The sequence below is a fragment of the Colossoma macropomum genome, unplaced genomic scaffold (genome assembly GCF_904425465.1).
Source record: "Colossoma macropomum unplaced genomic scaffold, Colossoma_macropomum, whole genome shotgun sequence".
Lineage (NCBI taxonomy): Eukaryota > Metazoa > Chordata > Actinopteri > Characiformes > Serrasalmidae > Colossoma > Colossoma macropomum.
Window position 1 is genome coordinate 83,871 of NW_023495471.1, and position 23,509 is coordinate 107,379.

Here is a 23,509-nt window from a genome sequence, read left to right on the forward strand (position 1 = left end):
GAAGAAACCTTGGGAGGAACCAAGGCTCACAAGGGGGGACCCATCCTCCTCTGGTCAAACTACCTACAAAATTATTATTCTACTAATATTAATAGTAGTAGTAGTAGTAATAGTTAGGAGTCCACTTCAGTGTAGGGTGGGTAGCCAGTCCAAGGCAGGTGGCGGTAGCTGGGCAAGTGGCAGTGACTGGGGCGTGGGCAACTGGTCTGAAGCGGGTAGCAGGAGAGCTCGACAGACCTCTCAGACATCCATCAGTGTTTGACCTCCAGGGACCTGGCCAGTGCCTGAAATCGTATTCACTATGTACTGATACACTACATACAGAACTAGTGAACGAAACAGGACACAGCCAAGGTTCATTCCTACTTAACATTTACCCCAGAATTTCTCATGGCTGTCCCCAGATGTTCTCACGTTTAGCCCCATAAAATAAAGATATCAATTATGTTGATTATGTATATGAAATTTGAAACATATCAATTACATTAACAATTACTTCTGCATAAACAACACTTCTGCTTTTCCTGTACTTTTAATACACAATGACTCTATTGGCAGAATTTAACATAAACTATGCAAAAGTTATAGCATATTTTATGTTATTTCCCATTTTATTAAAGTCAGCAAATCAATATTTTGCTGAAAATTCATATTTAACTTGTATTTACTTAGAAAATCAACAAAAATAATTTGATGGGGGCATACAAACTTTTGCATGCAGCTGCAGCCACATATTTCCAACTTTTATTCATGGAATTCAGTGACTGCACACTGGCTTATGGATTTTACAGCAAATACAGCACAATATAGATGGAACAGAAAAACTCAGGCATAAACTGTGATCAATGCTGCAGTATTTATTGAATTTAAAGAGTAACATATTGGCAAAGCATGAACTCCTGATATAGATTACTAATACAGAGCAAGCAGAGATAACATAGCTTTTATATGATGTGAAAGTCAACTGTTTTACATTTCATTTATTTTTATGTGCTGTATGTGTTAAAGAGAGTTTTTCAACCTAATCTCTATCTGCTGCATTGGTGGTATGGTCGAATGCCACAACAGCATGTTTCCCCGAACTTCACCTGATTAGTGCAAACTCGGTGATAATTGAAGATCTTGTGCTGAATTCAGCCAGTCAACATTTACTCAAACACAAAATGTGGCCTAAGCAAAAGTTATGGTTCATATTATATTTTATGTTTTAATTTTTTCCCATGCATAGAAACTAAAATTTGCAACAGTTTACATGTGTACTCTGTAGAGGAGCACTGTAGATGTTCACATATTTTCACCCAGAAAATCAACACAACCTGTAATTTGACCAGGGGGTGTTCAAACTTTTGCGTATGACTGTACTGTAAAACGTCTTTGAGCTGGAGTCAGAGAGTCACTCATTTAGGAAACCTGTCACATACAGTATGGAGCCAGGGCACAATTACAATGTCATCGACTGAATCAGTGAATCCTACCTTTTGGCTTGAAAAAGCTACAATGCTAACAGTGCGAATTGAGCAGGTAAATTGGGGTTAAAGCAGGTCTGTTCAGCATCTCTGGATTTGGCGTTTGATAGAGATCAGATAAGAACTGGTCTACCCAGGCAAAGTCAAACCTAAAGTTCAAAGCTTGTCAGGGACACAGAATGCATTATTCTCCTCACAAGGCCGACACTTATTATTGTTATCACACTGATACAGAGGAATTGTTTTTGTTATCTCCTTGAAAGCTGTTCTCAGAAGGTTTATATCCTTATTTTTGTCGTTTCTGTAGATCTGTGTGAAAACAAAGGCCCTTGGCCCTTGGAGGGAGTTAAGAACACCGAGATGATTATAAATGCACTTCAGAATTAATGATTGGCTGCCTTGGTTTTGGTTTTGGTTTTGGTTTTGTTTTTGTTTTTTTTGTTGTTTATCATACAGAATTTGTTTGGCTTTATCTTTCTCTTCATCTAGGCACGTGTCTAAACAGGGGGAGTTGTAGGTGTAAAAGATTACACAATCATCTTTTCTTCCCTTTTCATCCTTTAGCAAGTTTTTAATGGCCTTCCCCTCGTCTTCTATCAACAGTGTGTACTCTGAATGCCTATCAGGCCTTTCACTAGGTCTTGCAGCAATGATTGTATTTCTTTCATAATACACCCCTTTTTTCTCCAGTTGGTTCTTGAATTGACTGACTTCTTCTTTAAGAGATACAAAGTTCGCACTATCAGTTTCTTTTAGACAACCATCCTTTGCAATCCTGATTGCCATAGCATACTGAACATCATCCGGCGCAGATGCTGATCCAGATGCTGGTGCAGATGTCGATGGGTTTTTATTGTTACTGCACAGATATAATGACAGATTAAAGTGAGTGTTGGTGACCATGAAAAAAATCCAGAAATTATACATTTTCATGCTTTTCCATTTTTTCTTAAATTAAACATGAACATAAAACTTTTTTATAACACTGGCTATTCAGACCACCAAACCTCACAGATACTTTCATTTTTATAGAAATGTTTTTCTTGTTTATGACATTTGGAAATAACGTTCTTATTTATGTAGAAGCTTCTCTGTTGTTTGTAGATCAGACAATCACTACTTACTGCAGATTTATCACACTGACTATGTGCTCCAGTGCCTTCAGGTCTACAGTTCTCTGGCCTTCAACGTCCCTGATTCCTGAAGAGAGCAGAGAGAGGAGGAGCGCTGCCCTCAGCACACCTGTCCACACCTGCACACAGTTTCAAACACTCATAAACAACAGAAGCAGGGCTACTTTAAAAAAAGCATGTCATTATTGATTACCTGTTAAAATATGTAACTGTTACCTAATTCAGAGAATTTCTATATTAATCTGACTAATTATGTTTAGATGACATAACGATAGATTATTGATAGATCACTTAAATATTGTGCCTCCCTGTAACAAAGTGGCTTTATTTGGGGCGGTCCAGTACTCACAGTCACAGCAGGCAGGGGTCAAAAACTAAGGCAGGCAATGTAAGAGTTATATCCATAATCAATCAATCAGAAAGCTAAGCAGCGATCAATATCAGTGGTGCTATATGAACACCTACAAAGCAAGCATTGTCTGTTTTTTTTCTTGAATCCATATTAAGGATGTTCAGTTTTTGAATGAAAGAAATTGATTTTTGAAGTATTATAAGTCGTATAGTATCCACCTGAACTGTGACTGAATGTGTTAGCTATGTATAGTAACTGTTTTTATGTAATGTTAGTTGTTCACTGATATCAAATGAGACCCATATCTTGAAATATATTGGAAGGAAGAAATAAAAATCACAGTGGTCGTGTAATGGCGTGTAATGGTCGCCTGAGAACACAGTAGTACCTATTGTTTATTTTGTGTACATATTTGGTGATTTAAGCCATCAGGGAGAAGCAGTAATGTAAGTAATGATGCAGAGTTACAAGGAGCAGAAGTCACTTTAGACTATTCACTCTGGATTTATGAGCACTTTATAACATTTCATATATGCCTAATTTCATTATAGACTATACATTATGTGCATATGCACCTTTGGCAACAAGACATTTGTTAATGTGTAATGAAAAGGTTCAGTAAATCAATCACAATGATTTGTTTAGAAATCCCCATTTATATTTCTATATACATTAAACCCACATTCCCTGGACACACTTGCTCTTGGAAAAAAAAAATGAGATGAAAGTCCAAAATCCTTTATTTATTCAATGAGATTTTCATTTTAGGGCAGAAAGAGATGCTTGTACACATAATAGGCAATACAATAAATAATTAGACATGTAACGAGTACACAAAAACAGTGAACAAAAGTACAGTACTTCAGTAAAAGTAGGTGTAACACACTACTTGACTAAAAGTACTCTTCTAGTAATCTTAAGTAAAAGTACAAAGGTACTTATTTGCTTTTGTACTTAAGTATCAAAAGTACATTAAAGGAGGTTGTAAAATGGTTAGTGTTTTCTATAGCTAACATCTATTGATTTTAGCCAGTTTTACTGTTTCAAACTCATACGAGGCAGAAATAACGTGTTTAAAATTCACTTTACTATATATATATATATATATATATATATATATATATACATACATTCGATGGGGAGATGAGGTAATGCCAGTAATGTTTATGACCAATTTGCATGAGATACGTACGTAGAAATGACAGAGGTGGGAGCGGCTACTCGATTTGCGCTCCAGAAAAGAGCAGAAAACATCTTAAAATACTTTCTTTTGTTTACTCATTATCATTTACTCAAGACTTTTCCTTGCTGTCTGAAATGCAGTGTCAGTGTGTCAGAGTGTCGGTGTGTCGGTGTGTCAGTGTGTCGGTGTGTCAGTGTGTCACGGCCATTCGCTTGGAAATTCACAACAGTCAACTTCATCCCATAAAATGAAAAGAAATTATTTCCTGTAATTTGTACATGTTCTGAGTTGTGCACGTGAGACAGGACAGTGACTGGACAGAACTGCCCGTTCCATGCCGTTCTTCGCGCTGTGTCGCCGATGCGCACGCGCAAACGTGGTTGCTGAGACACAGGCAGACGCAGGCGCAGCTGGAAGCTAAACGAAAGTGAAAGTTTCAGTGCCACATCTTTACAGTCACCCGGTTCGCCAACGTCTTCAGTCTCGTCTGAAATAAATCTCTTCTGAAATAATATTTCTACCGCATTTCTGCACCATTCTTCGTTGTAAACACACGAGCCACCGCCGCCGCGCGTCTTCCCGGGCAGCGCTGCCGCCCTGCCGGCGCTGTGAGCTGTGAGCCCCGCTAAGCTGGACTGCCACGTTTCAGTACAACAGGAAAACGCAGCGGTCCGGGGTTCACGCTGTGGTCTGAGGCGGTCCAGTTTATTGTCCAGAGAGCGGACGTTGGAGAGGAGAACAGATGGTACAGACGGGCGGCCAGGGTTAGCAATGAGCTTAGCTCGAACCCCCGAGCGTTTACCGCGTTTCCACTTTCTGCCACACCGTTTGCGACGCCTCCTCTCCCGGCCAGCGGCGTCACGCAGTCCCGAGGTCCCGAGGCCTGGTCGCGCAGCGCCTCCAACAGTCCGTCATTTATCGTAGCAGAGCTCCGTTTTCCAGTATCATACTGTGTGTGGCGGTGCTGGACGTGTTCACCAGGGTGTCTGATGCGCATCTTAGAAAGAACTGTTTCCAAAAACGGACTACAATAAACAAAAAGCACAATATGTTCGTGTTTTCCCAGAAGCAGCCGTTACAACCCCACCCAGTACAGAAGTGGAAAAGGCCAATAAACACAAACGCGTAGTTCATTTCTGTAGATCATCACTTCTTCTGCTCGATGAACATGGTGATTTAACACCTAATCTGTGTTTGAAGAATCCAGAAGAAGCACTGAGAACGTTTAAAACAAGCAGAAACTGGGAGATTTCCCTAAAGAGCTTCTTACCATGATGGGCCGAGATGTTCGCAGACGTGCTGAATCTTCTCAGTTTGGCTGGAATGTGCAGGGGGGGGGGAGACCCCGTATATATAGCGTCCAGCAGGCAGTTCCTTTCACTTTCATTTCCATTTACTGCAGGATGACGTTTCAGATCAGAAGCCATTATTAAAGTTATGGTCCAGCTTGATTTCTGTGTATTTATTTTAAATGACTGCTAACAAACATTTTTACTACTCAGTTTTCTTCTTCGAAAGTCCTCACATGGTTTGCACAACAGTTTAGATCAAAGCAAGAACATTTTTCTTTGTTTGAATACAGAATACACTCAGTGAACACAATTTCCCAAATCCTTAATTCTCTTCTCACTCAGTCTCGGCCTTTAACAGAACTGTGTAGCTCAAACTGGAAATGCTTACATACAGTGCTGCATATCTGACATAGCCGTGATTCTGCTGTGGGTAGTGCTCTTTAAAACCAGCAGAAAGAACACACATGGCAAAAGAACCCCACTCCCACACCCCAAACCCAGAGTGCCACATTACCAAAACTCCCTTCCACCCCAGTGCCCCTGGTATCTACTGTGAATAATTCAGTATCTATTATGAGTTGTTCAATAACTACTATGAATTATTCAGTATCTACTATGAATTATTCAGTAACTACTATGAATTATTGAGTAACTACTATGAATTATTCAGTATCTACTATTATTCAGTATCTAATATGAATTATTCAGTAACTGCTATGAAGTATTCAGTATCGACTATAAATTATTCAGTATCTACCATGAATTATTCAGTAACTGCTACAAATTATTCAAGTAACTAATATGAATTGAAAAAGTGAGTTTATCTTCAGACAAGCAGCTTAAAGTAAAGGTTCAGAAATATTTAGAAACATTCAGGATTTTGACATTTTTACTACTACAATACACTTTTATTACTACAATACTTGCAGAGTTTAAATACAACATGATACAAGGTATGTTATTAAATAATACTGATCTTTCTCTCCCTGCAGTGTTGAGGTGGCGTTCCTTCTGCTTCATTTTCATTACATCATGTGAGATATTTACACATTAAATAGAGATAATGTATTCAAACGGGTTTGTGTAAGCAAGCAACAAATAGAACCAACAAAATGGAGAGAACAAAATATATATTTATGAAAAATACTGTTTTATCTATATACAGGGATAAAGTTACACATGAATAGGTAATCATATGCAAATGTTTGGGTGCCCCCTGCACTCAAAAACATATTTAAGCCCAAAAGTTAAACATATGTATTTTAATTACATGTCAATTTTCTATTCAATTAAAAAACATAAATCCAATGTAAAAATGGTATTTTCCAAGTTTCTCCATCATGTTCAATAAACCTGAATGAATTAAATAACGTCTATATTAAAAGTAGGATTTATGCAATTCTTTTACATAACATTTATGTATTTCTAAAGAGTTAATAGTACTTTCTGTATTCACAGCACAATGACTTAGACTGTGTAAATGGTTTAAATGACAATTTGATCAAATTCCCTTCTTTAGAATTTCTATTCACTCGCAACTGAACTACTAATTAAAGCAAATGTTTATGTGCACAACATTCCTATTGAGGTGCAGCTCTCATGCTGACTATCATGCAAGTTAGCTAGCTAACGCTATCAGTCACTTCATGCCATGCTAACATGTCGAGGTCACCTACAGTTACAAAAACCATGAACTGTTGATTTGAATATTAATGGAATTAATCTTTATATACTGCTTCACAATAAATCACTGCCATTGTTTATTTAATCTACCTTTTGTACCCGGTAACATGACAGCAGACCTAGCAAGGATGCTAGCTAGCTAGTTTGCTGGTGTTGTCTAGAGTATCTCTCAAAATAAGCCAAATGAAACATTAATATATGATCAAAAACATTAAAAACACAAATTAAGTTAATGCGCATCACTATTTCATTGCAGGATGGCAGGAGATTGTAAAAAATAAAAAGAGCCATTTCATGTCCACCATGCCAGCTGAAGCAATTTCCAGTTGATGATGCGTTTCCTGTTACTATAGCACATGCATACTGCATCCTAATAAGATTTAGTGGAAAAATCTAACAGGTCTTATACGGTTCAATTAAATCAGTTTTGGATTTATCCTAATTGGGTTGCTTCTAATGAATATAAAAAAGTAAAGTATATTTTTATGTTTTTTTGAAAAAATATTGGCTTAATGTTTGTGATGGCCATAAATAATTTTTTTGAGTGTGGTCAAATTCTGTGTCTTGTTGATTTTCTAGGTGTGAATAATTTAACATACCCTCTACAGAGAACACATTTTAATACACAGTAATTGAATTTAACATATTGGATAAAAAAAACACATAAAACATACTTTTTACACACATTTTGTGTTTCATTTTTCCCCCAACATGGTCAATTCAGAAAATAAACAGTAAATAATGAAAATGTGTCCACTTATTTTCACTTTTGCATGACTGTATAGGCTCCTGTCAGTGTTATTAGGCTGCAGAGGTATGATGTATGTGTCTTGTGGTACATGTTGAAGACTTTTTTTGTCTTCTTTCTGAAATTTTGGATGCATTGCTAGTCAATTAAAGACATGAAGAAGCTTTGTTTTGAGAACTGATTTTTTTTTTATTTTCTTTTTTTGACTTGGTCCTCGTCCTTGCCACCAGAACTTTGTAAACAAAGTTACGGCCATAGGTAAAAGGAAGTGACATTCATCATGTGTGGTTGGATATCAAAGAATTCAAGGATATCCTTCTTCTGTTGTTCGTGGGGTGAAGAGCTGGACAGTTCTGCTTTCTCTTTCTCAGTTGAAGTCTGCATTAAGATACACAGCGCAGGAACCAAATCATGACGTCTCTCCTTTTTCTTGCACTTACCATTAATCTGGCATCAGCAGGTGAGTTCATATTACTTACAACATAATGTATATGTAAATCTAAAGGTTTACAGGTTAAAGATTGTCTTAGAAGCCATAAAAGTTCAGTGCTGCAGTTGTTAACTTGCTGTTTTCCGAGAATGTTTTAATCCAGCAGCTTGATTTGAGTGAGGAGAATAAAAACAGGCTAAAATATGGTGAATGTATTCTGCTGTGAGTCACCCTGTCAAGCCTGAAATAATCATTTACACATCAAAGGCATCTTTGGACCTGAATTACCCACCTCTATATATAACTCACATTCTTATTTTTAAAAAATTAACTATGATACCAACCAACCTTCTTTATTTGTACACTGTTTGGTCTTTTTAGCCCGCAGCCCACCACGCACATTGCACTTTGACCACCAAGACCAAACGTTTGGGCACCCCTGAACTAAAATCTGGGATTACACTAAAGAACTTAAGATATATTCTTGGAATCTGGAGGTTCTCAGTGAAAGTTCGTGTAATTTCAACTTTATTTATCTAAGCATCTGAAGGTAAAGGTTGGAGATGTTCCTCTCTGTTCAAGTTCAGTGACAGGCTAGCTAACTGTTTCTTACTGCATGTGTGAGCGCTGTTCCTGCCCGATGTTACCCTCATGAAGCTGATGATGTGAATCAGGTCTTTTAGAGCAGGGGAACATTCAAATGTGCAGGGCAGTGGCTCATACAAGAGCAGAACTAGAAAACAGTGAGCTACAAGCAAGTGCTGAGGGTCAACAACCTAAAGCACGATTGGGGAACTTTGGATTCCTGCACTGTTTGGTGATTTTTTTGTTTAAACTTTTGGTTGAACACATTCGTTGATTGCCAGGTTTAGCTGTATTTTTCATGTTGTTACACATGTCCAAGTAGAACATGCTTTTGGTCACCTTCTTGTCTTCCCACAGCAAACTCATCTGAGAATTTTCACAGTGATCCGACAGGGACTAGATTCACCTGGAAGATTTTTCCATCAGTTTAATGGTGGCTGTAACTCAGACTCTGCTAGTCTCAAGTGGCCAGACGTAATCTCGTAGGATGAGCATCTGAAGACAACCATGAGGAATTTTTAGCTAAATATGGGAGAGACCATACACTTTTTTGGGAGGAACAAGCTGAGAATGAAATTTCTAAAACAATCCAACACCCCATGAAGGTAGAGCTCACAGTAGGGGGCGCTGGTGCGTTCGTCAACCTTGTCCAATGCACAACAAGCCTGTCGTTCGCACATGAATGTAGTTTAAGTCATATTTGAAAGGTCCCTCAAAAAACTCCAACTAAGCATGTAGATGTGTAAAAAAACAGTGAAAAAATGTTTCATTAGCTGACGTTAGCTTGGCTTGCGTGTAATTAATTGAATTGAATCCATTTATTAAAAAGTCTTCATATTCTGTATTCTTGAGTATGTTTACATGCTGATACTTTTTGGCTTTCACTCAAGTATATTTTTAGCTCCATACTTCTGCTTTTAACTGAGAAAGAGTTCAACACTCAAACTTTCACTTCAGTACCGTTTCTCTGGACTTTTTACAGCCCTGTCCACCAACACGCTTTATTGAAGTCATAGTCACATTATTGACAAACTTGTCGCCCTTCAGTGAAATTCCTGGATATGAGTGTTAAATATGCCCCTCATATGAACTGAGTGGATTGAAAGAGTTTCAGGAGCTGCTGGATAATATTACCTTAGCTAAAGTCACTGGAAATCAGTGCTTTAATGGTACTGCTAAATGAAGCCTCTTCTGTGCAACAGAAGTTTATTGAGCAGTTGGTTTCATTTGCACAAATATGATATCATTCTTCTGTAGTCTTAGAATGGTGGGTGTTAAAAGGCTAGTACGACTAAATTATTATTGTTCGCAACCAAGACAGTCAGGTACCACTTTGTTTTTGTCTGAAATTGATGTAGAACACAATGATTTCTGTGGACTGTACTCTCTATGAGAGCTAAGAGATCACCTGCAAATTACATTTCAAGTGGCGATCATAGGGGTCCAAGCATTTTACAACTTATGGCACCAGCACAGGCCTTTCAGCAGATAGAACATAAGTGACAATGATGCCAAATTTTGTACACACTGGCGTTGGTATGGTAAGCAATAAGTCTCCACAAAAATTTCAAAATATCTGAAAAGCAATATAGTTTTTGACATGACTTGAATTGCCATAGTCGTTGAGGTCTATCAGCCTGTAGAGTTTAGCTCCAGCCCTTATATAACACCACTCCAATTAATAGACGAAAAATAGACACAGCGATGTTGGATCTGACCTCTGGATCTCCAGCACCAGAAATGGTCCCATCTGTTCTACAGCAACTACCTGTTTCTCTATATGAATGCATAATAATGCTTCATTTACATTTGAAAATAACTAAAAGTTTCTAAGCTAAATGTTCCAAGCCTCAGAAACCTGTACAAGGGGTTGGTTTCTGAACTTGTCACATTTTTCACTGCTTATAAGTTTGCATGTCTGTTTTTGGTAGGTGTGAAATTATAAGCCTAATGATGGCATTTTACCATGTCTGCTGCTGAATGCAAAACACATGAATAATACATTATATGGACAAACCATATTGGGTCACCTACACATTACACTGACAGGAGCTTTATGAAGCCTGTTCTAAATCCATAAGCATTAATATGAAGTTGGTCCCCCCTTTGCAGCTATAACAGCTTCCACTCTTCTGGGAAGCTTTCCACAAGATTTTGGAGAGTGACTGTGGGAATTATTGTCCATTCATCCAGAAGAGCATTTGTGAGGGCCAGTCACGTTTTTCCACACCAAACTCACCCAGTCATGCCTTTATGGGCCTTGCTCTGTGCACTGGGACTCAGTCATGCAGGAACAGAAAAGGTTCTTCCCCAAAGTTGGAAACAATCGTCTTGTTCTGCTTAAGCATTAAGATTTCCCTAAACTGGAACTAAGGGTTCTAGATCAGCCCCTGAACAACAACCCCATAGCATCATCCCTCCTCCACCAAACTTTACAGCTGGTGCAGTGGCAGGTAACATTCTCCTGGCATTCGCCAAACCCAGACTCGTCCATTAGACTGACAGATAGAGAAGCGTGATTCATCAGTGGCGGCATGCTTTACACCCCTCCCCCCGACATTCGGCATTGTGCATTTTGATCTTAGGCTTGTGTGCAGCTGCTCAGCCATGTAAACCCATTTTGTGAAGCTCCTAATGTGCAGTTCTTTGCTGATGTTGCTTCCAGAGGCAGTTTGGAACTCTTTAGTGAGTAATTCAACAGATGATAGACACTGTGAGCTTCAGCACTCACCACCCCCATGCTGTGAGTTTGCGTGGTCTACAGCTTCGTGGTTGAGCTGTTGTTGCTCCAAGATGCTTCCATTTCAGAATAATAGCACTTACAGTTAACAAACTACTGCCAGTGTTTGTCTATGGAGATTGCAAGGCTATGTGCTTAATTTTATCCACCTGTTAGCAATGGGTGTGGCTGAAACACCTGAACTCAATAATTTTGTCCATATAGCATATATGTATGTATGTATGTATATTATGGCAAGCCAAACAAGAAACATTTCATGAACATCGATATATATATACAGTGAACATTGATGAGAATATGGAATGAAAGTCTGAATATATGGAATGAAAGTCTGAATATATGGAATGAAATCGGATGTCATCGAAGAACTTGTGCCGTCTTGATTTTTCAATGTGTGATATGTGAAATCTAGGAGCAGTGATCCTGAAGAGTGAGGGGATAATTAACACCCTGGTGAACGGATGTACTGCCCAAAATAACACTAGAAAGAAACAAGCCTTTCACCTCACAGGAGCAGCCCACAAACAGCCTAGAGTGCAGTAATGAGTAAAGAGGGGTTGTAGGGATGGGGTATGGTGTTGGGGTTCCACTTTAACCATGATGTCAAGGGGGGGCTATCCTCGTTACAAGCGATCGCATCCCGAGGGGGTGGATGTCGAGGGCTATCCCCATTACAAGCGATCGCGTCCCGGGGGGCATCTAACGTAGCATCCAACTACATAGCTAGTCCTAACCCACACCATAGCCTTGGGGCCTTTCAAGTGAACGGGTGAAGATTTTAGGTAGGGTCGTTGTGGGGTGCTCTGGTGGAAGGCATGTTTCTTTCCACATTACCGTTTGCCTGATAATAGTCTGGCCTGTGAGGTTCACTGCATTCTTCCACAGTGAAACAATGAATAAAGTTCACAGTATTAAATACGGTTACCGGTATTATTTTCACCAGGGTGTTAATTATCCCTTCACTATTCAGGATTACTGCAACTACATTTCGTGCTGACTCAGTCATAGCGTCGCACTGCCGGCGTCCGTACGGAGTCTCACATATACGAAACACAAGATGGCGCTAGTGCCTTGATGACGTCAGATTTCATTCCATTTTCTCAAGGTTCATTATGGAGTTTCATTCCATATTTTCAGGTTTCATTCCATATATTCAGACTTCCATTCCATGTACTCAGCGTATATATATATATGCAATATATATATATATATATATATATATATATATATATATATATATATATATATATATATATATGCAATCAATAACGAATTAACATGATAAATTAACATGATGTTTACTAATTGAGGTACTGCTTTTTCATCCGGACAGCCTCCCATTCTCTTCACTACATCTACACTGCAGTAACTCCAGGAATGCAATTCCCAGAGTTCACCACAGTGGGTGTGGTAGACAGGGAACAGTGTGATTACTATGACAGCAACATCAGGAGAGTGATCCCAAAGGCTGAGTGGATGAAGAAGATAGACGCTGATGATCCGGAGTACTGGAACAGAAACACTCAGACTCTGCTGAGTGATCAGGGGACCTTCAAAGCTAACCTGGATACTCTAATGCAGCGCTTCAACCACACTGACGGTGAGCGCTCAGAGCTTTGATTACATTGTACTCCTGCAACTGCGCCAGTCCCTGTGGTGGTTACAGTGGTGGTGATAGGAACCAGGGGGCACCATGACTACAACACAAATATAGACATTTTATTTACTATCAAAACCACCAGAGAACCTACACGAGTCTTCTGAGTTTATATGGAATGATGATGATAAAATAGAAAATCTAAAATAATAGGTTCTCTTTTGGGACTATTTTGCCTCATAACAACCCTGCATGTATGCCTCCACAATTAATTGTCTAACACATCAGGCAGTGTGTTCATAACCATTTCATGTAAAAACTTTCTGTGAGGGAGCTTTTAGAGGTGGACGTCTGGTTCCTATCACCACCACTGTGAACAATTCTGACTCTGTAAGTTTCTCTAGAACAGAGCGTTTCACACCAAACCACTCTGAATGACTCTGTTTACCTTTCAACCGTTTAATGATGCAGAATTTTTTAACAGTTGCTGGAATTTCTCTTCTATTTCATGTTCACTCACAGGATGAGAGGCTCATTTTTACAGTGTGTGTGTTCTTACAGGGTATGTTGATCTAATGGTGTCTAATGTGGTTTAATTTCTCATATTGTGCATCGGTATGAAGTGTTTGTGCTTCTGCAGGTTTTCACACATTCCAGTGGATGTACGGCTGTGAACTGGATGATGATGGAACCAAGAGAGGATACATGCAGTTCGGTTATGATGGAGAAGACTTCATCAGTCTGGATCTGAACACTCTCACCTGGCCGGCAGCCAACGCTAAAGCTGTTATTACCAAACACAAGTGGGAGAGTGTAAACTGGGCTGCTCAGGTGAAGAACTACCTGGAGAACACCTGCATTGAGTGGTTACAGAAGTATGTGGGTTATGGCAGATCCACTCTGGAGAGGAAAGGTAAAGTCTGTGGTCACAGCTGTCGGTCAGATTGGGTTCTGAGTTCTTCCAGATGCTCTTTTACTGAGTGGACACTTAAGCAGTAGAGCTCAAGTTTTAGAAGTCACCTATGTTTAGGTTAATGTAAAAATGGTGTAGATTTGATTTTCTTTCTGAACTATTGCTTTATCAATAATACACAAATATTCAGTAGTCAAAATATTACACGGTGAACTGTCTTTATCTCTCTCTCTCGCTCTCTCTCTCTCTCCAGTCTCTCCTGAGGTGTCTCTGTTCCAGAAGGACTCTTCTGCTCCAGTGGTGTGTCATGCTACAGGTTTCTTCCCCAAAGCAGTGATGATCTCCTGGCAGAAGAATGGAGAGGATCTGCATGAGGACGTGGAGCTCAGAGAGACGCTACCCAACCAGGATGGAACCTTCCAGAAGAGGATCATTCTGACTGTCTCACCTGAGGAGCTGAACAGACACAACTACATCTGCATCATTGAGCACAGCAGCCTGGAGAAGGAGATGGTGCTACAGGTGGCTGATCAAAGAGTCCAGTCAGGTAGAAAAAACTGATTCTGTAGCACAAAATGTGTTAAAGTCAAGAGACGTTTAGACGCTAGCTCTAAAATGGTGTAGCATCGCTCAAACAGTCAGCCCAAGAAGCCTCGTAGCTGTAGTGTAGCATTGTTAAAGTAGTCGGCCCAGGAAGCCTTGTAGCTGTGGTGAAGCATCACTCAAGCAGTCAGCCCAGGAAGCCTTGTAGCTGTGGTGTAGCATCGCTGAAGTAGTCAGCCTAGGAAGCCTTGTGGCTGTGGTGTAGCATTGCTCAAGTAGCCAGCCCAGGAAGACTTGTAGCTGTGTGTGAAGGTGTTGCTACCATTTGGAAGCCTCATAGCTGTAGAACTGTATTGCTCAAGTAGCCAACCTGGGAAGCCTTGTACCTGTGGTGTAGCATTGTTCAAGCAATTTATGGGCGAAGCCTTGTAGATGTAGTGTGTCACTGCTCAAGCAACCGGCCCAGGAATCCTCGTAGCTGTGGTGCAGCATAGCTTAAGCAGCCTGCCCAGCCTGCTCATGTTCCACCAATATTAAATTATCATACATTAAAAAGATCATGTTAATAAAGATCGTCTTCTCTCCACTGGATTATCAGTTTATTAATAAGGTCTGGTGTAGATCCTGTTCGAACAGGTGTAAATCTTTCACCTGTGAATGACTGTTGTTTTTATATTTGTCTTTACAGAAGAAATCTAAATGTCAGGAAGAACAGGACCAAGATGAAGAACTCAATTCAGATGTTTTTTAATCATTCAGTCATTTTTATCAATATCGTTTCAGTATTATAATCAATCAAATCAAAGCTTTAACATACTTACATTCAACTCTCTTAAAATTCTCTGCTGTTTAAATTAACACTTTACATAATGTCATAAATCATTTTTCCTACAAAATTTCATTCATGATTCTAATACTGCACTACCTTCATATTAAAACCATATACTAACCTGAATTGTGAACATGCAGTTATGTTAATTATTTATTCTGAGTTTTTGAGAGATGGTTTAGTGTTAGTGCTACACATATTCGCTCTTAAGCTTCCTTACTAAGTCTCTGTGAACTGGGACTGTGTAGAGTGCAGTGTGGCCAGTAGAGGGCACTTTCTGCTCAGAAATATCAGGAAGGAGATGAGACAATACAGAGAAGAAGCTGAACATCTGAACACATTGATATAATATCCAGTGCTGAACTGTGACTATTAAAACAGGGCCTTTAGTTTGGGCCTAAAAGGGCAAAGATCAGTGAGAAAACACCACTATGATAAAGTAAATCTTGCCAACTTCTATGGCTTTTCTAATACTATGTTAGCACTAAGCTAATTGTAATCGTAACCTTCATTAACATATTTGTATCGGTTTTAAAGTGACTCCTTCAATAAATGCCACTGTTTTCCATTCCTAACAACCACCTGAAACCTGCTTAGACTACCGCTCTTATTTCTAGACAGTGACGTATCTAGAACCTCCAAAAGTGACAATGTTCTCACAAAATTGATCTCATTGTAATCAAAACGTGATTGGTTGATTCCTCTGGCAGTTCGTAAGTATGTTGGAAGTTAGTTTAACGTGTCCAGCTCCTGAAGTCCTAACCAATGGGAGCTCGCTTGGCTGTGTCAACCTAGATAACATTCCTAGCTGGATACATTTCCATTGGGTGTTTCAAGATTTTGACCCTTTTGTTTCCAACCAAAACTTAATAATTAAATTAGAGTATTACTACAAAACTTCCAGAGTTTGAGTACAAGTAAGATGCTGCTAAATAATAGTAACTAGAATATAAAAGTGACAGTATGGCTAAAGCATAAGACAATGATGGGCTTCCAGTAGTGTTGTTGTGCTACATCATACTGTACTGTCTCCACATCCAAGCCATGCGTATCCAGTGCCCAGACGTTCTTGTTACAAGATCTTTTTTAGCCCAACGACTGTTTTATAATTCATTGTTATTAATTTGATGCATAGGTGAAGGAATTTTTTGCTCTCCATCTTCTGCATCTGTAGGGCTCGGTCAATTATTGTGAACAGATTCCAAGAAAAAAAACAATTTACTTGACATTTATTTAGTTACCATTTACCCAAATCACATTTTTATTAAATATTTTCAGTAATTCTTCAGTGAAAGATGAAAGTAACCAGAACTACTTTTTCACTGGATTGCTCCAGTGTTGTAAACTTACATAACAGCTTTGGTAAGATATTTTTTCAGTCTGTCTACCCTGTGCTGTTGGAGTGGAATGTCTTTGGAATTTGCTTTATACACAGTTGTATGCATAAGTTAGTGCACCCCTGGTCAAATTCTATGTATTGTTGATTCTGTAAGTAAACACATCCTTTACAGAGACACACTTCCACACACTTTAATACACAACTACTGAATTTAATATATTTGGGAAAAAATAAAACAAAATGAGGACTATGCAAAAGTTATGACACATTTTATGTTTTAAACCTCAGCAAATAAATAGACATTGTGCAGGAAAATGACATATTTAAGTTTGTTCCCTGTAGAAGATGTGGAATTCAACAACACCACACTGGCCACACAAAATACAGATGGAACAGAACTCAGACGCAAAACTGTGATCAATGCTGCAGTATTTATTGAGTTTAATTAGTAACATATTGGCAAAGCATAAGGGATACATAGATTTTTTTGAACTGTTTCACAACATCAGCTGTTTTAATTTCATTTATTTTCATGTGCTAGTGAGTTTTGAGTCTGCAGGTTTCTGCTCTTCTGCACTGTAAATAATTAGTGAGCTCAACTTAAAATGATAAGGTAACTTAGTATTACACAGCATTTCATGAGTTAACTCAAATTGAGGACACCAACTCAAACATCTTAGTCAAAAGTTAGATAAACAAGAACAATTGAGACTCTTTTTATCACATAGTCCCACCAGGTATTTTCTCCTCTTGGGCTCCCACTTACGGTGTTCATACATATGATCTCCTGATGTTGTGGCTTACATGGTTGCACCACTTGAGAGGCCCTGTTTCTCCTGTTTCTGCATCCATAAATGATTTATATACTGAAAAAACATATTTGTTGTATCAACTTAAAAAAGTAACACGTGATGCAACTATCTAAACTTTAACTCCACTATCTAGAGATTGCGAGTTTGACACCCAGTAATGCCACAGCCATCCATAAGTGGGAGCCCAAGAGGAAAAAAATGCCTAGTGGGATTGTATGATGGTCCCAGCTAGTGGGGAAGAAAAAATCTATATTGTTTACCTAACAGAACTAAAAATGTGAGAAATATGAGGACTTAAACTAAGATGTTTGAGTTTGGTGAACTCCAGTGCCCTCAAGTTGAGTGAAATCAAGAACATCTGTGTAAAAATCATAATTTTAAGTTGCTGATTTTTCATCTGTAAGTAAATTCAGGCAAACATGTTGAAATTAGTGGTCATGGTAAAATCAACCCTACACTACAGATGAAGCACATGGAGATTAGGTTGAAGCTATTGCATAACAGGGTAAATGTGCATGGAATTGTAACTGGTTGTAAGTAATTATGGGAGGAAATTTGATAGAATTTTGAAGATAAAATTAAAAAAATAATTTTGGAGAGTAAGTTTTTAACTTTTTTAATTTTCTCTATACTATATGTTAGTTATTTGTTTTTTTCCAAAATGTTAGAATAGAAATTGTCCACTAAAATTTGCAGAAAAGTACAAATATTTAAATGTGTTCTCTGTGGAGATTTTCAGCCAGAAAATCAACCAGGGGGTGTTCAAACTTTCACATACAGCTGTAATGTTGAATGTCTTGAGCTCGAGTTGGGGAGATGCCCATTTAGAACACATCACATACTATGGAGCTAGGACACGTTTATGATAATTGTCTGAATACCTGTTTGCTTAAAGAAAGCTATAACTGAGCAGATAATAGTGTTGAGGTCAAAGCAGGTCTGTTGATCATTGCTGGATGTGGTGTTTAATGGAGATCAGATAAACAGTGTCCTATCCAGCCAGATCTGCACCTGCACCTGCACAGTATTCATTATCCTGCCCACAACGCTTACACTTATTGTTATTATCACACTGATACAGAGGAATCTGATCTGCTATTTTCTTGAAGCAGTCTGACAGCTCTTCCTTGTCCACGTCTTCTCTGTAGATCTGAGAGAAAACGAAAGCCCTCGGCCCTTGGAGGGAGTTGAGCTCATTAAGATAATTATAAATACACCTGAAAATTCCTGTTAATTTTTTTCCTTTTGTCGTTTGTTTATCATGAATCTTTCTTGTTTCCTCGTCTGCCTCTTCATTTAGGCACCTTTTCAAACAGGGGGAGTTGTATGTGTAGAAGATCACACAATCTTCATCATTTCTTCCCTGTTTGCTCTCTAACAATTGTTTTATCGCCTTCCCTTCATTTTCTATTAACAGCTTGTACTCTGAATGTCTTTCATTCTTAGATCTGGCAGCAATGACCTGAGCAATTTGTCCTTCATACACTTTCGTCCCCAAGGTGTTCTTGAAATTACTGACTTCCGTTTTAAGAGGTTCAAGACCCTGTTCATTAAAACCTTGTAGACACTGATTTTTTGCGATCCTGACTGCCATAGCATACTGAAAGCCTAGACGACCTGATCCAGACACTGGTACAGATGATGATCCAGCTACAGGTACCACTTGAGACACTGCTGGGTCGTTACTGCACAGAAACAATGAAGGATTAAAGTGAGTGTTAGTTGATTCATCATGGGCTCCACTCTGATAAGAAGGAGGTCACTATAAAACGTTTCTCTACAATCAGGTTTAAAACATTTCTTTTATTACCCCACTTTACTATAATAACACTACAACAACAATATAATAACATACATTAATTTCTTATAATAATAACTAGATAATAATTGGTGTTTTTAAGGCACTACCTTTGCTTTTTTAAAATTCATCACTGGCTATTCTGACCACTGAACCTTACAGACACTTTCATTGTTATAGAAATATTTTTTCTTATTTATGATGTTAGGAAGAAACATTCTTATTTATATAGAAGCTTCTTTGTTGTTTTGTAGATCAGTCAATCACTACTTACTGCACATTTATCACACTGACTATGTGCTCCAGTGCCTTCAGGTCTACAGTTCTCTGGCCTTCAACATCCCTGATTCCTGAAGAGAGCAGAGAGAGGAGGAGCACTGCCCTCAGCACACCTGTCCACACCTGCACACAGTTTCAAACGTCAAGTAACAGAAGTAGGACAGGCCTGACAAACATGAATGTGTAGCTTGAGTGCTGCATTTTTTCTGTAGATCATCACTTCTACTTGATGAACATGGTGCTTTTAGACCTGATCTATGTTTAAACAATTCAGAAGAAGCATAGCGAACGTTTAACAACAGGCAGAAACAAAGAGAACAGAAGGATTTTCCTGAAGAGCTTCTTACCATAATGGGCTGAGATGTTTGCAGACGTCCTGAATCTTCTCAGCTTGGCTGGGATGTGCAGGAGGACGAGGAAGACCCGCACATTTATCACGTCCCAGCCACTCATCACGCAGGCAAATCACTCTTATTTCCATTTACTATGAGGTGATGTCTCAGATCAGAGGTCATTACACTGTACAGTAGAACGACTGCACTAACTTCATTTTTTGGTTTCCTTCACTCTTTTTAACACACACATTTGTTAAACTCACACATTTAAATCTATCATCCTGTACTATTTCTTGTACAATCCTTAGTTACTGAAATCTAGTTGAGATCAATTCATTTGGATAAGTCCTACAGACTGAGGAGTCTTTTGCCCCAAAAGCTTTCCAGCATCCTTAGCCGTCTTGTTAGTTTTGAGTATTTAACTCTTATTTTCCAAAATTTTCATTCATTCTCTTCATGTACTGATGTTATTTTTGTTATAGGATACTCTCATGCTAAATGTTAAGTTTAAATTATAAATCTAAATATATTCCATCAATGATATGAAGAAATAAGTAGTTCAATAGAGGGAGCTCAAAACAGGCAGAAACTGCATGGTTACTGTGGAAAATGGTAAATAAAACACCCCTCCCTCAGTGGAGAAGAAAAAAATAAAACATTTGAAATTTTTAATTTTAAATTCATTTTACAGTCAGATTTTCTGTGTTTTTTTAACTTAAAATGATCCCATTCAAGGATAATCTTCAGTTTATTAGGAAATCGTTTCCAAAAATGAAACATGCTTGTCACTGGAACGATACCCCTTTTGCCTCTGGGGCGGTACCCCTCTTGTCACTGACATGGTACCCCACTTGCCTCTGGGGTGGTACCCCTCTTGTCTCTGGGATGGTACCCCTCTTGTCACTGGAGTGGTACCCCTCTTGTCTCTGGGACAGTACCCCTCTTGTCACTGGAGTGGTACCCCTCTTGTCTCTGGGGCAGTACCCACTTGCCTCTGGGACGGTACCACTCTTGTCACTGGGGCGGTACCCCTCTTGTCAATCGGATGGTACCCCTTTTGTCACTGGCTCTGGGGTGGTACCCCTCTTGTATCAGGGGCAGTACACTTTTTCAAGGCAAACGGTTTCCTAGATTCTTTTACGTTTGTAGGTTAAAACTCAAGGGCATCTTCAAGGGGAATTCCTAAAATTGTTCAAAGTTTCTTCATAATTCAGTGCTTGAGATGTAAATAGAGTGATTCAGAATGGTTTGGTGTGAAATGGTTCTTTACAGTGGTGTTGATAGGAACCAGGGGTCGCCATGACTACAACACAAATATAGACATTTTATTTACTATCCAAAACCATTACTGAACCAATTTTTGGACTGTTCTGCCTCTCAATGTTCTGCATCAACCTCTCCAACATGAATGGGTTTTAAAAACACTTTTTAGGACGAAAATCTCCTCAAATCTATTGTAAAACAATGTATTAAACATCAGGCAGTGAATTCATAATCATTTACTGTAGTAACTTTCTGTGAGGGAGCTTTTAGAGGTGGACGTCTGGTTCCTATCACCACCACTGTGAACAGTTCTGACTCGGTTTCTTAAGTTTCTCTAGAACAGAGCGTTTCACACCAAACCACTCTGAAAGACTCATTTCATTATGCAGAAATTTTAAAAATTGGTGAAATGGCAAATTTCATATTTAGTTAAAAGTCATGTTTACTGTTCTCTGACAGTTCTTAACCTTTTGGGACCTGACACGGAAAAGTTCTAGTAGGCTAAATATAATTAATTCTTTAAAATAAAGGCTGTACTGAATCTTCATGCTAGGCCCTGTTTCAGTTGGAGCTGCTCTTCACTTTAATAACTGCTGTGCTGCATTCAGATACCATCTCATGCTGTCTATGTCATAGACTTTAAGACTTCTTCTAACTGTAGATATTTGAACATGGAAATGTAATGTGATAATGTAATGTGAGAGGCAGTTGTCACATGGTTATCACTAACTGCTCACTAGTGCTTACAGATAGAGGAAAATCCAGGGGTGCTGCTAATGCAAATGAGTCTCCTTCTTCTCCAGGGCTACTGCCTGCTGACGATGTGATCTCCAGCTGTGAGAGTAGTGTTTCTGGTCCTGGAGGCTCTGCACTTTTTAGTGTTTTCCCTGCACCCAACACACTGATCCAGTTGATCAGCTCATTACAAGCCTATTATTGAGTTAAAGTGGTTGTGTTAAAGCAGGAAAAGCTCTAAAATGGACTCCTTGATTACTGTACAACCTGCGTCGCTCTGACTCTGTACTGGTCACATCCACAGTACAAGTTGCACAGTAAAACTGGTAGAGCACAGAAAATAGACACTGATATTATACAGACAGAATTTTAAATGTGTTGTGTGTAATTAGAAACATACACTATATGGACAAAAGTATTGGGACACCTACATATTACATGTACAGAAGCTTTTATGACATCCTGTTCTAAATCCATAGGCATTAATATGGAGTTGGTCCCCCTCTGCAGCTCTAACAGCCTCCACTCTTCTGGGAATTTTTCTACATATGTTGGAGAGTGTCTGTGGGAATTTTTGCTCATTCATCTAGAAGAGGTCAGACACTGTTGTTGGACGAGAGGGTCTGGCTCACAACCCCCATTCTAGTTCATCCCAAAGGTGTTGGATGGGGTTGAGGTCAGGGTTCTGTGAGGGCCAGTCAAGTTCTTCCACACCAAACTCACCCAGTCAGGCCTTTATGGAGCTGCTTTGAGCACTGGGTCTCAGTCATGCTGGAACAGAAAAGGTTCTTCCCCAAACTGTTCCCACAAAGTTGGAAGTGTACAGTTGTCTAAAATGTCTTGGTGCTGAAGCATTAAGACTTCCCTTCACTGGAACTAAGGGTTCTAGACCAACCCCTGAAAAACAGCCCCATATCATCATCCCTCCTCCACCAAACTTTACAGCTGGCACAGTGCAGTCAGGCAGGTAACGTTCTCCTGGCACTCACCAAACCCAGACTCGTCCATCAGACTGACCGATAGAGAAGTGTGATTCATCACTACACAAAATACGTTTCCACTGCTCCAGAGTCCAGTGGTGGCGTTTTTTACCACTGCTTCTGACGCTTGGCATTGTGCATTTTGATCTTAGGCTTGTGTGCAGCTGCTCAGCCATGGAAACCCATTTCGTGAAGCTCCTAACGCATAGGTCTTTTGCTGATGTTGTTCCAGAGGAACTCTTAAGTGAGTGAGTCAACAGAGGACAGGCACTGTGCGCTTTAGCACTCAGCAGCCCACTCGGTGAGTTTGCGTGGTCTTCGTGCCTGAGCTGTTGTTGCTCCTAGATGCTTCCATTTCACAATAATAGCACTTACAGTTGTCTGGGGCAGATCTAGCAGGACAGAAATCTCACAAACTGACTTGTGGCAGAGGCGGCATCCTATGGCAGAGGCGGCATCCTATGACAAAGCCAT

At 39.2% G+C, this 23,509-nt stretch overlaps 2 protein-coding genes across 2 annotated transcripts; one reads left to right on the plus strand and one right to left on the minus strand.

Moving 5' to 3' along the window:
• Window positions 1-837: 837 nt before the first annotated feature.
• LOC118802190 lies at window positions 838-20,108 on the minus strand. Its single transcript, XM_036562676.1, has 3 exons — window positions 20,070-20,108; window positions 19,718-19,845; window positions 838-2,325 (listed from the first exon to the last, which is right to left on the minus strand). The coding sequence occupies exons 1-3, from the start codon at window positions 20,070-20,072 to the stop codon at window positions 1,623-1,625; spliced, it is 834 nt and encodes a 277-aa protein (XP_036418569.1). The 5' UTR covers window positions 20,073-20,108; the 3' UTR covers window positions 838-1,622.
• On the plus strand, window positions 8,206-15,620 carry LOC118802188 (H-2 class I histocompatibility antigen, Q9 alpha chain-like). The gene is made up of 5 exons (XM_036562674.1): window positions 8,206-8,317; window positions 12,946-13,212; window positions 13,850-14,122; window positions 14,376-14,669; window positions 15,354-15,620. Exons 1-5 carry the CDS (start codon window positions 8,269-8,271, stop codon window positions 15,362-15,364), a joined length of 894 nt encoding a protein of 297 aa, XP_036418567.1. The 5' UTR covers window positions 8,206-8,268; the 3' UTR covers window positions 15,365-15,620.
• Window positions 20,109-23,509: the final 3,401 nt, after the last annotated feature.

Coding starts and splice junctions, on each gene's coding strand:
- LOC118802188 (XM_036562674.1), top strand. CDS start 8,269: ATGACGTCTCTCCTTTTTCTTGCACTTACCATTAATCTGGCATCAGCA. Junction 13,213..13,849: donor GCGCTTCAACCACACTGACG/GTGAGCGCTCAG, acceptor GTGCTTCTGCAG/GTTTTCACACATTCCAGTGG. Junction 14,123..14,375: donor ATCCACTCTGGAGAGGAAAG/GTAAAGTCTGTG, acceptor CTCTCTCTCCAG/TCTCTCCTGAGGTGTCTCTG.
- LOC118802190 (XM_036562676.1), bottom strand. Junction 2,326..19,717: donor GTCAGTGTGATAAATGTGCA/GTAAGTAGTGAT, acceptor ATATCTGTGCAG/TAACAATAAAAACCCATCGA.